Source organism: Petaurus breviceps, unplaced genomic scaffold, assembly GCF_028583685.1.
Source record: "Petaurus breviceps papuanus isolate PSGF00001 unplaced genomic scaffold, PetGlider_PUasm1.0 37, whole genome shotgun sequence".
Lineage (NCBI taxonomy): Eukaryota > Metazoa > Chordata > Mammalia > Diprotodontia > Petauridae > Petaurus > Petaurus breviceps.
Window position 1 is genome coordinate 11088195 of NW_027186296.1, and position 13068 is coordinate 11101262.

Sequence of the window (13068 nt, forward strand, 5' to 3'; positions counted from 1 at the left end):
TTTACATCTTTCAGTCTAGGGGGAGCAGCAAAGTGTACCAGAAAGAACACTGGACTTTGAATCAAAAGATCTGGGTTCTAATATGACCTTTGCCTAAATTTTGTCTTAGAGCAATTCCTAATCTCTCTGAACCCCTTTCCTCATCTGTAAAATAGGGATCATGATACATTGTGAAACTCAGAGCTGTTATAGTATGAGATCCAAATGAGACAATGTATGTGAATGCACTTTGTTGTTGCTATATAATCCCGTGAGTTATTATTAGTTAAATTGTATTGAACTAGTTCAGGCTTTTTATGATATGGAAATATCCCTACCCCAAGGAAACTTAAATGACAGGTCATGAAACACTTTTCTGGAAACTGAGTAGTCGTAACCATGGGACATCCTACTTGCCCTAGCAAGACCATATTCTCAGAGTCACAGTAGTGATTTTGCCCACCAGGTGGCGGCATTAGCCTGGGCTGGCCCTATGTTCCCATTGCAGACCAAGACCTGGGGAACCAGGGCTGCTCCCCAGAGCTAGAGGTGACACAATCAGAAAAGATAAATTTAAGAGAAGCTTAGACAAGTAACAAAAAGGCCTCTTGTTTTGTAGACCCATCACATTCCTGTTTAGAAAATTCTCTCCCTTCCTTTCCCTCCCATTGCCTCGCCCTTATCTCTATTTCCGAGCAGTTTGTCCCCCCCAAAATTGGTATTTTCCTTGCCCCTTCCAGATATTACTGTTTTTCCTTCAATATAAATTTTTTCTCATCACCCTGTTCCCTACCCCACCCCCCACCCCCATCTGTTGTCCACTTTATCCAATGAGCAGCTTCCACTTTCATTGGAGATGAAGGATGGAGATGCAAAATCTCTTTCTCAAAAGGAAGGAACATCCAGTTAATCTAGGAATCCCAACTGCCCCAATTCCAGGGTATAAGGATTGGTAGGAGCCAAAGCTGCTTCTTTTGGTCATAGTATTCACTCATCCTTTTCTACTTTGATTTCAATGAATGAGTTCAAGTCAGGGCAAAAGGTTTTGTGGGATTGGTCAAAAGGTGAAGAAACAGGTACATCTTCATCACCACCTTCTTCTTCCTCATCCTGGAAATTGGGATTATAGAGATCTGGGGGAAGAAGCTGGGCCTCAGCAGAAGGCAGTCGCTCTGAAGGAGGTCCATATACTCGGTTGGCTTTGGTGCCATGCTTAGAATTGGCATCCAGGTGGTAACAAAGTTGAGTGAGGCGCTGAGCCCTGAAACGAGGTGGGCGGGCCACCCAGACCCCTGGCTCATTAAGACTGTCCTCCTCATCTGACATTAATTCCTCTGTCACATCCTTCCATAGGCGCTGCTCCTCAGCTCCAAAGTGCCTCATGATACTGGATCGGTTAGCAAAGAGCTACAGACAAAATCACAGGAAAGAAGTTAGGATGAGAGACAAGAATGTGGATCAAATTTTAGGAAATGTCAGGGGGAACAAGGGTGTCTGGGAAAGAATGAGTGAAATTTGTGTGAGAGACAAAATTAGAATAAGGCACTTAAAGCAAGTTTTGGAAATTACTATCCCCTGTTTTGTCTACCAGAGGCTCTGAGCTTTTTCTATAACACAGAGGGCTTGACTTGCTACAAAAAAAGTACTATACTCCCCTTGTAACTCTGTGCTTTGCCCCAATTTGAGTCTCTGGCCAGTAAGGTCCCAAAGTCTCAGGTCAGTTTTAGGGGAGGTAGCTCTACCTTCCTTCTCCCCTAAGTGGCCCTTAGTCTTATTTTTCCTGGGTTTCAACCCTATTCCTTTTTCCTCTACCTAACTCCACAGTATGGTGGTATCTGGGGTTTAGTACCAGTAATGGAGAACATGGGGACCTCTTACCCTGTATCGGCGACTTCTCAATTTCTTCTCCTCTTTCTCCTTCAGACCCTTAAAAGGGTTCAGGGAGTTTCGGTACTCACGTCTTTTGGTGAGGAAGTAGGCCACACAAGCCCCTACAATGAGAGAAAAAAAGAGGTTCCTGAAGGCCTCAGAGGCAGAATAGATGCAAGATCCTTCAGAAGTTGTGTTCCCCACCCAAGTGGCCACAGCCAGCATGCACTTAATTTATTTTTTGTCTGGCTTTTTTCCTCTATCCCAACCATATACCAGTGCCCCTGGGCTAGCCACCTGCTACATGTTGCTAGTGGCTACCCTAAGAAGAAAGAAGATTTACAAGCCACCCTTTAGCATAATTTTCCAATTCATAAGCCTGGGGTATTAGCTATAAGTGAAGAAGAGAAGGAAGCAAAGAGGTAAAAGCCTGGATTTACTATCCAGAACCTGTAAAATGAGGGGCTTGGACTTGACAACCTTTGTAATCCCTCCTGGCTCTAAATCTTTGATCCTCTGATCCTGTGACAAAGGGTCAGACCTCTGCCTGAAGACTTTCTGCTTATTTCCTCTCTACTGCTCCCACCCTTAGATTTATGCTGCCCTGCACAAAATCACAATGCTTGGTGATCTTCTAGCTCTTATCTGCTAACTTCACCTTCAACTTTGAGGAAGGAAATGATAAATAGGCTTTTGGGAGCTAATAGTGTGGGTTTAGGTGGGAAGAGGGTAAAAGTAAACCTAATTCCTGCCATCATTCTAATACCAAAGCCACTAGCTCATCCCCCAGCCATGCTCCTTTGCTGACTAGCAAACAGAGGAGTCAGAGATGGAGTTTTCCCCAGGCTTCCTTTACCTTTCAATTCCTTATCAGTGTAATTGTGGGGACTGGTCACCAGTTCCTGCTTGAGTTTCTCCAGGAGGAATTTCACCACTGAAATGTTCCAAGAGGACTTGATACTGCCACATTAAAAAAGAGAGTAAACAGTTTTCACTGTATGCTGAAGAGAGCAAACGACCCAGTCCTCAATGGACACCAAAGTAATTTCCTTCAGGCTTCCAGGGGATATGGATCCTGCCTGTACAAAGTGCTTTCTACATTTCTTCACGGCACCCTCTACTAGAATCACCTGGTACATAACCCTCCATTAGGGACTGGTGGTCACAAGACTTCAGACTTCCTTCTGTCCTCCTTCCCTATTGCTCCCCTGCCCTCTTCACTCCCAGCTTTCCTTTGGAAGGGTTACTTCTTCCTGGTGCCATCCATTTAGAAGGAACTCACCTTTCTGACCCATTGAACCTCTTGTCATTTGTGATGTGGTTATGTACGTTGTGGACCAATTTCTAGAAACAAGAGAAAAAACAGAATCACAGAAAGCATGGCGAATATTAACATATATAAAGTGCTTTAAAAACCTTAAAGCACTATATAAATGTTAGCTGTTAGCTAATATAGTTAATATTTGTTAATTATTTTGTTACTATCCATTCAGGGAAGGCCACTTTTAGACTGGCCTCCCTCTGGAGTCTTCTCTATGAATCTTTCTGCAGCTGGGTACTATTTATTACATAGGTGTCCTTGCTTGGCAGGAAAACCTCTCTGGTCCAGAATTTCCAATGGAGATTTTTTTTTTCCCTAATTGGAGAGAGGGGAAGGAGATAAGGGATCAGCTAGAACTCCCAAATTATCTCTTGGATGTTGTTGCCACTAGCCTAAGTGAAGCTTGAGTTGGAAGGGACCTCTGAGGTTGTCTAATTTAAACTCCTCTTTTCCCTCCCCTCCCCACCCCCAGTTCAGGAATCCCCTTTTATAATATTCTTAACACCCAGACTCTGCTTGAAAACTTCTAGTGAGGGAGATCACTACTTTTCAAGTTGGAAATAATGATAGCTAGCATTTATTAAGTGCCTACTGTATACCAGGCACTGTGCTAACTGCTTTATAAATATTATTTCATTTGATCCCCCCAACAAACCCGAGAGGTAAATGAATGCTGTTATCCCCATTTTGCAGTTGAGGAAACTGAGGCAAAGGTTAAATGACTTGCCCAAAGTCACACAGCTAATAAGTGTCTGGGGCCAGATATTAATCCAGGTCTTTCTGACTCCAGCATCTAGTGTGCCACTTAGCTTCCTGGCTGCAAGTTTCACTCTAGTAACCAAGGGGTTCTTACCTTGGGGTCTGTGAAATGTTTTCCTTTTTTACATATATTTTAACAACTATCTCAACATAATTGGTTTCCTTTGTCAATCCTCCATATTTTCATTTGTACCATTTTTAAAAACTTTATTCTGAGAGGGGGATCATAGACTTGGCCACCCTGCTAATGGGTCTATGAGCCACTCTGCTACATCATGTTGCTCTTCTGCTTTCCTAATACTGTACATGTAATTGCATTTCTGAGTCCCTTGCTCCATTTCTAATACAATCAGGAATAGTACTTGTATTGGGCCAGAAACTCACATGGGAGAAACTAAATAAACATATCTGTCCTTGGCAGGAGAGATCTTTTAGGGTACTGCTGAAGGTGTGAAGGAAAGATCCTGAAAGTTCACTGATTTTTGTCCCCACCAAATGCAGAGTTGGGCTTCCAAAGGAACAGCAGACCTAGGTGACTTCATCTGAAGTCCAAGGCCCATGATCTGATGCCCCAATCAGAGATAATTAAAGGGTTCAAAAATAGATTTTCTGAGAAAAAGGTAAATGACACTAAAATTAAGCCTAAAGTAGTATTTTCTGGGGGTTTTAGAGGGATGGGGTGGAGAGGCTAAAATACTATGTAATGAGATTTTGTAATGGGGGAAATGGATTTATACTGTAACAAGAATTTAAGTTAGACATGAGGAAGAGTGGGGCACCACTGGATTTCTGTGTTAATGAAGAGACCAAAATGACAAGTGGGTTTAGAATCCACTACAGCACAATGTGAACACTATCCTATTACCAGGTATAAGATTTCCTCCCCACCCCCAACCCTATTCACAGGGCAATAGAAGTGTATTGGTTGAACAAGGAACTGACTTTAGCTATATCCAGCTATTCTAAGAGCTAGCCTACAGTCAGCTGGAGGGCATCCAACTAGACAGGATAATCCTAGGACCTTCCCGTTGGGGTTTGAGACCATTTTCAGGAGGAATCTCTGGAAGACCTGCTTCAAACCAAATTCCTTAAGAGTCTCTTAAAGCTGACAAACATTTCTAGAAACTGACCTGTGAGATCCTCTCCACCTTTGCAGTTATTTCAGGTCTAAAGGGTAAGCTTGCATGGGTCCTTCCTGATCAATACCTATAACCTGAGAGGCCCTGGCACCTACTCAGAGCTACTGGATAAATTTGCAGACTGATTCCAGTGAATTCCTGGGGAGTTCCAACTTATTATAATCCCATAAGGAAGATTTTCCTGATTGTCAGGGTTATTGTAAGATCATTGAAAAAGGTTGTGATCTTTGCTGCCCTTTCAGATCAATCCACCTGCTGATTGCCTTTTAGGTTTAAGGAGAACTTCAAAGTTCAAGACACTCACAGAGAGCACCAGATCCCGCTTACGCCTGGAATTCTTCTGCCCACCCCCTCTGGCCCTGCTGGGAGAAGCTGCAAACCCCAAGGATAATCTCGGCTCCCCAGTCCCACTAGGGACTGAATCCTCCAAGGCACTGTCCAAGGCAGCTGCAGCACTGAGCACATCCTCTGGGCGGGGCGGTGGCAGCTTGGCCCCATTCTCCAGGTTTGTCTCTGAGGATGCCCGCTGAATGGCCAGTTGTGTTGCTGGAGAGAGTTGCTTGGCATAAGCAGGGACTAGTACCCGCTGTACTGCCCCCTCAGAGGCCACGTAGTCATCCAGCTAAGAATAGAAAAATACAGCTTGTTAGGCAATCAGGGCCCAGAGGAATGGGGTGGGGGAGAAGGGATGGCAAGGGATGGGCAGGGAACTGGCTTCATCACCTATTATTCCCTGATTAAGGATAATGAACACACAGTTTAATGGAGGAGTGGCCTTGGCACAGAGGAACCTCACAGGGGATCTCTTAAGACCACTAGCTTGCTTCTCCTAGGACTTCAGTAGAAGCTGGTTGTCAAATGTCTTTTGTGTGTTTAGGGTCTCTCCTATTGTGTGGCTGACTGTATGGATGGGGCATATTTTAGAGTATTTACTTGTACTTACTCATTTGTGGATGGTTGCTCTTGAGCACAAGAAGGCATCTAGGTTAATGTTTTGTCTAAGAGAGGGTGGGGTGGTGGGAGAAGGAGACTAAGCAGGAGAAGGAACAAGAGAAGACAGAAACAGACAGAGGGAGAAATAAGATAAACGAGACAGAAAAAGGGAGGGCCAAAGACAGAAATCTCTAGAGGAAATATACACTGAATAGTGTTGAAGCTATTTGAATGTTCTACTCTTTTGCCCTCCATCCCTCTGCTAGGCCAGTACTGTGTTCTCACCTGGATCCTGACCTGGCAGCATCTGAATATCACTGCCTGACATCCACTTGACTTGCCTGTGCCCTCACCCAAGGACATACAGAGCAGGGAGGAAGGCAGAGGGAAGGAAAAAGGAGGGGGGGTTTTCTGCAGCCAAGAAAACAAAACAGTGAAAGTGAGGGGAAAAAAAAGCACAGAAAGAAGCGGGGGAGGAGGCTGAGATTTATAGACCTGTGAGCTGCTTTCTGCGCTGTGAAATCTAATTCCATCCTGTCGGCTTGGAAGCCTTCCCTGCCTGAAAGAAAACACACAGCTTGGGGCACTGCCTGGTCTGGCCCCCTCCCATCTCCCCACCTCCCCACCTCCCTGATTCTCCCAGCTCAGTCCCTCACTACCTTCCCACTTCATTGGTGGTCATGACCAGGCTCAGGTAACAACCATTACCCACAATTCCATACTTAGGACAAAGCTGTGACCAGGGAGCTGGCCAGTGGCAGTGTCATACGGGAGGGGGACAAAGGGAGTTTATATATTCATTTCTCAGAGCCAGCAGATGGTCTGGGAGTTTCATTCTTCCCATCTAGCCTGTATATTTTGTTCCTTCACCTTCACTCATTACTGACTGTATAAGCTGAAAGTGGAGTGGAGATAGGACATCGAGAAGGGCAGTTTGATATATCTCCTACCTCTTGTACAATAAGGTGGCTTATCTTTGCAGGGTTTTCTTCTACTTTTTTTTCCTCTACCCAACCCAGATTTACCTACATATAACCATGAACAGTGAAGAAGAAAGAAATTCAGAAAAGATACCTATTCCCCTCCCCACCCCACATTTCTTTCAGGCCATTAAACCTATTCCATCTTCCCTTCTCTTTCCCTACACCTGTTGATAATTCCCACTTTATCCTCATCTCTTTTCCAGCTCTACCACTTCTGCCTGTCTTTCCCCAGTCCTTCTCTTCTTCCTTTCCCTCTAGATTTTCCTCCCCATTTTTCTTCTTTCCTTACTATTTCCCCTCACTCATCCCCATCTACTTTCAGCTTTTCCCCCTTCTTCATTCTATCTTCCTTAACATGTAAGTCTTTCTCCTCCCTCTCATCTCTCTATCTACCCTCCCTCCCCAGAGAGGAGCTCTGTCTCCCTCTCCTCTTCTCTACATCCCCCTCTCTCTACTGAGCTCCTCTTGGCAAGCAGAGGGCCCGTGATAAAATATGAATGAGCCGTCTGTGCACGGCAGGCACTCTCGCCAGGAAAGGCAGAGCCTATGGAGCAGCAGAGACAGCTGCTGAGGAGAATGTGCCATGTGGAGCTATTGAGAAGGAGGGAAGGACACCCCCACCATCATGAATACACCAAAAATGGCTTCTGCCAAAGAGATCATGGTTCAGGAAGAAAGTAAGAGCTCTAGGGATGTCTTTCCCTGGGAGTAAGAGAAACTTGACACTGCTCTAAGTTCTATTATGGTCACAACCAAAGGAAAGGTTTGGGGTTAGAAAAATGAGAAAGAGAGATGGAAAGAGAGAAAATAGGGCATGGAGATTGTACAGGGCAATTATAATGTTATCCCTTCCTTTGCTGCCATACATACAGGATTGAGCAATGGGGCTACCTCACTGGAAGCCAAAGCACACCCAGGTAGTCGAATATCTCTCTGAGTTGAGGAAAAACCCAGGTGTCCAGTCCCAATAGCAGAGGCTGCTCCCAGCTGCCTTAGTTCCTCAATCACCACCTGCACACCACTGCCCACACTGTCACATTCCTCTTCTACTGCAGATAGTGCCTTGCAGGCTTCTCCAGGACTTCCCTTAAGAGATCCTGGCTCCTCAGGTGGGGTACAGTGTATCCCATCTTCCCCACTTTCCTCAGTGGAAGGGCCTTTCTCCTGCCTCAGTTCACCTACTTCCTCCTGGAGACGCTTTAACAGTTCATTGTTGGCTTTTGCAAGGCCCAAGGCGGCTTCAGCCAATCCCACTGCCTTGTCTACCCGTTGATATATGATGTGTAGGAGCTGCTCTGAGTTCTGCACAGCAAGGCCATGTCCAGTCACAGTTATTGGGGTACAAGGTTGAGGGTCACCTCCTGAAGGCCCTGTGCTGCCACCACTTGGCTCGCTTTTACAGGCACAACAGCAACATTTGGCTTCATTGCCACTTGGTGGGGAAAACAAGATGGTGGCACTGAAGGACATGTCTGACTGAGGCAATGTTATAATTCTTTGTGTCTATATCAATGGGGCTTTCCAAAATTTGTCCAGGGTCAAACCTGGCTTCACAAGACTAAGAACAAGCATTGGGCTCTTCAGAAATGCTTCTCCTTCTCATTCAAGGGCAGCCAGGAAAACTTGGGCACCCAGCAGATGATTCTGTGTAAAAAGAGCTGGCAAGTAGGTTCATGGCAGGAGAATGTTTTCCTTAACCCCTCTGCTGCTTATGCTTGGCCAGGGGGGGTGAAAGATGTCCTCATCTTCTATTTGCAGTCCCTGGGCTGCCTGTGGTTGGGCCACTTTAGTCTCAGAACATACCACAAACACTGATTACATATGAGGATAAGGCCTGCAGGAACTTTTCTGATGAATTCACTTTCCGGGGGATGAGAAGAATTCTTGCTGGACCCAGTCATGGAACCCTGCCAAAAAACCTGACTATAGAATAGAAAAGAGGATCTGCCATCATCTGAAAAAATTGGAAGATTAAGGAAGAAAATGTAGGACTGTCTCCTTACTACCATCACTGTAATAACAGCAGTAATACCTCCTATAGCTATGGTATCATTCTTTAAAGAGTTCAGAACACCTCACAAAGGTTATTTTATCCTCACAGTCCTGACTGTAAGACACATTTACCCCAAATCCAGATAAATGAAGCAAAGAGAAATTAAGTGTCTTTCAAAGGCCATTGCTTGGCCAACAGAACTCTGGTTTTGTTACTCTCAATCCAGAACATATTCCTTCCAACCCAAAACCTTAAAGTGATTAATAAATGTTAATTATTTTTATTAATTCTTCTTGTTATTATTGTTACTACTGCTTTCTATTAACATGGGGAGAGAGAAACACTACCCCTTTTATAAACTAAAGATGTATTTAACCATTAAAGGTGTATTCAGACTTTAGGAGTTCCATAAACATACAGTGTTTCTCATGTCATAAACTGCATGTCACCCTATCAGTAATTATTTTGGGGAAATGGGGATGAAAAAGGAGTGAAATGAGGAGCTGGACAAGGGAGTTGTAATTTGGGAGCACTGACCACTTGGCTTTTTTAGTTTTACTTGTTCCTCTAAACCCTTAGAAGTGACAGGGTGAGACAACAAGCCAGAGGACCGCAGCAGCGTCTGTGTATCTTAAGCAAGGTCTGAGAATTGTGACCACTAGGAGCCACTGTGCCCTCCTCGTCTCAGTCTCTTGGAATCCCGAGAGTCAGCATAAATGCTACCTCCTGACTTTGCCAATTGTTAGAGCCTGCCATGACTACCACCAAATATTTTGTATGTGTTTATATTTTACTTATTTGTATATATATGCTTTTCTTCCCACCCACCCACCCCCACCCTCCACTCAGAAGAATGTACGTTCTTTGAAGGCAGGACTTTTTTCATTTTTTTGTGTTTGTAGCTCTGATGCCTAGCACACAGTAGGAGCTTAATAAATGTTTGTTGAATTGAACTTAATTACCATCTATTAGAGGATTGGATTCTTCACTGTAACACATGCAGCATGATTTATCACAAAACAAATAAAAGTATGTCAAGAATTTTCAGGCATTAAGAATGTATGCATTTAGGGGTGACTAGGTGGCACAGTAAATAGAGCACTGGCCCTGGAGTCAGGAGGACCTGAGTTCAAATCCGGCCTCAGACATTTAACACTAAAAACTAGCCATGTGACCTTGGTCAAGTCACTTAACCCCAACTGACCCTCCAAAAAGCAAAAAAAAAAAAGAATATGCATTTAAATGGAAAGAATAACCACACATTAAAAAATAATCAACACTAAAAAATAATCAAAAGTAAAAGTAACAAAATTATAAAGATCAAATGGGGGGCAGTTAGGTGTTACAGTGAATAGAGAACCAGCCATGGAGTCAGGAGGGCCTGAGTTAAAATCCAGCCTCAGACACTTGACACACTTACTAGGTGTATGACTGTGGGCAAGTCACTTAACCCCAATTGCCCTGCCTTTCCCTCACCCCCCTCAAAAGAAAAGATCAAATGGGATTTGAATGAAGACATATTCAAAGATAGCCCCATGCTACCACTTCATAGAGGTGGGAGATTCACAGGTGTAACACAGTGCATATGTTTTCAGACTTTTTCAATATATTGATCAGTTGTGCTTTTTTTTTCATCTCTAATAAATACTATTTGTCATATGGGATGGCTCTCTGGGATGGGGAATGGGAAGGATACATGGGATGCTATGGTGATGTAAGAAACAGAAAATATCAATTAAATCTTATTTTTTTAAAGTGGAATATACACTTTTAAAAAATAATATGGAGGGGGGGGGTAGTTGGCACAGTGAATAGAGCACTGGCCCTGGAGTCAGGAGGACCAGAGTTCAAATCTGGCATTAGACACTTAACACAAAAACTAGCCATGTGACCTTGGGCAAGTCACTTAACCTCAATTGCCCTCCCAAAAGCAAAAAAAATTTAATAATAATAATATTTAAAACATATCCATCCTCTCTGCCCTGTATGCTGTATCCAGAGAGCTGTGGACTTTTCCCACCATTAGTTCCAGAAAGACATAAAACTAATGTTCATGAATTTCTCAATCTCAATATCAATGCTCCCTGTGGGAAGGGTCTGTATATACAACAGTAAAACCAGTTCCCTCCTTTCACATGATCCTTGACCCTGCTGGAAAAAAGGACTAGTATATTACTGAAAAAATCATATTATAATCTTTTAATTATAGCAGTTAAGTAGTTAAACCTGTACCAAAAAAAAAAAAGAAAATCCCAGTCCCTATGACTGGGAAAACTTCAAGGAACATCATAAATATATTGTTTTCTAGATGATACTGGGTTGTAGTTAAGAAAAAAATCCTACCTGAATTCAATAAGTGACAAAAATTTAAGTAGGTTTAGAGTTTTCTCAGGAGATATATTTTTATCTTACTCTGTTAACTTTATCATAAAATCACAATTAAAAGGACAGGAGACAATTTGGCTAATATTTTGTAGATCTAGTTTTCTAGAATACGCAAACCCATCTCTGAAACAGCCAACATGTCTATGCCTCTGAGGTACTGAAACTTAATTTGATGACTCCTTTTAATTACATTTGGTTATTAAAGAATAGCTTTTAATTTGCTCTTTTCTACCTCCAGATACAGCCTCTGCACATTTGAAAGAGCTTAACCCAAATCCATTTATGGTTTCCTTTGTCATTAAAGTCACTGAAAGGCACAACCAAACCTAAAATGAAAGGTTAAAGCAAAATTAAAACTAAAAGTTAAAATAGCATTATATGATTTTTTGGGTCAGTTTCTATAGTGATCATTGTTATTTTTTTTCCTCCTAAATAACCTCCTTCCACTGTTCTCTCAGGATTTTTATAAAGTGTATTATGAGAGGAGAGACCCTTGAACACAAATGCTATAAGAAAAAGCTGGATTCTGCAGTTTCAGAGAATAGAGGGTGGCCTCAAAGTGCTGTGCTGGCTATGTACAGCTTTGGTGGAACCAGGAATTAAAATTCAATCAGCTCAGGCTACCTCGTGGCTCCTAGTTTCCAGCTGGCTTCATGGGCTGTCAAACCCCTTTGTGGTCCCAACCTGACAGTTGTAACATCTGGTGATTCTGCTCCTCACCCCAGAGCACTCCTCAATTTTTCAGTTCCTTCCTCCAGTTCTTGCCCTCAGTTAACAGTTGCCTTCGAAGGTGATCTATCCTACAGCATTCACTCCTCCTTCCTGATTTCCTATATACTCTAGCCCTTTCTGGTTCTGCAACTTAAGCTGAGCGTTCCTTACCCTTTGAATTCCTGATGGTCATTTTAACTGTTTACCCTATTGAAGGTAGTTTGGCAATACAAAATATATACATGCATGTATACACATATGTATACACATACACACATATTTATATTCTCTTTGTATCCCCATTAGAGGGTGGGCAAATTTAATAACATAGATTGATACATTTTTGGCCCTTTCTTATAATACTATGTACAGGGTGGGCTTCAACTCTAATACTTTCTTGTAAATGCTTCATGGAAATTGACTCTGGGTTCCCAAAGGCTATTCCAGGAACATAAGTTCTGGCAGGTCCTACAATCCTGAAAAAGATTTGAGTACAAATCTAGTGGTAGAGTATGTGCCTGACCTCCAACAAGCATCCTAGTTCAGTCTAGGGAGGCTCAAAAGGTTGACCACTAGTAACTTAAGAAATGATATATTGTGGCAGTTAATTATCCCCCACAGTGCCAAAGTGTGGATGATAGGGGGTTAGGAATTGTGATCTATACTGATGGAATAATCCATTAAACAACGGACCTACTGAAGTACTGAGGAAGGATGGGAGGTGTACACATAGTGACACATTGACTGGGTCTTTCAACAAGCTTTTATGAAGTACCTATTGAGTATTAAGGAAATAGAAAAAGTTTTTGCATCAAGGTATCTTTTATAATTTTGAAAATTTTAGATAGTACATAAGTATATGTGGACGAGTAAATAGATGATAGATAGATAGATAGGTAGATAGATAGATAGATAGACAGACAGATATAGTTGGATGGATGGATGGATGGATGGATGGATGGATGGATGGATGGATGGATGGATGGATGGATGGAT

General features: G+C 42.8%; 1 protein-coding gene across 2 annotated transcripts in view; it reads right to left on the reverse strand.

Moving 5' to 3' along the window:
* Positions 1 to 587: 587 nt before the first annotated feature.
* Positions 588 to 13068, reverse strand: part of CUNH14orf93 (chromosome unknown C14orf93 homolog) — a 27696-nt gene continuing 15215 nt past the window's right edge. Inside the window, exons 2-7 of one of the 2 annotated variants that reach the window (XM_069097820.1) lie at positions 7875 to 8937; positions 5372 to 5689; positions 3131 to 3192; positions 2705 to 2808; positions 1858 to 1970; positions 588 to 1386 (exon numbers count right to left, since the gene is read on the reverse strand). In XM_069097820.1, the coding sequence (XP_068953921.1) occupies positions 967 to 1386; positions 1858 to 1970; positions 2705 to 2808; positions 3131 to 3192; positions 5372 to 5689; positions 7875 to 8453 (1596 nt within the window). In that variant the 5' untranslated portion in view covers positions 8454 to 8937 and the 3' untranslated portion in view covers positions 588 to 966. Of the gene's footprint in view, positions 1387 to 1857; positions 1971 to 2704; positions 2809 to 3130; positions 3193 to 5371; positions 5690 to 7853; positions 8938 to 13068 lie in introns of both variants that reach the window. The other variant, XM_069097819.1, reaches the window with a different exon arrangement.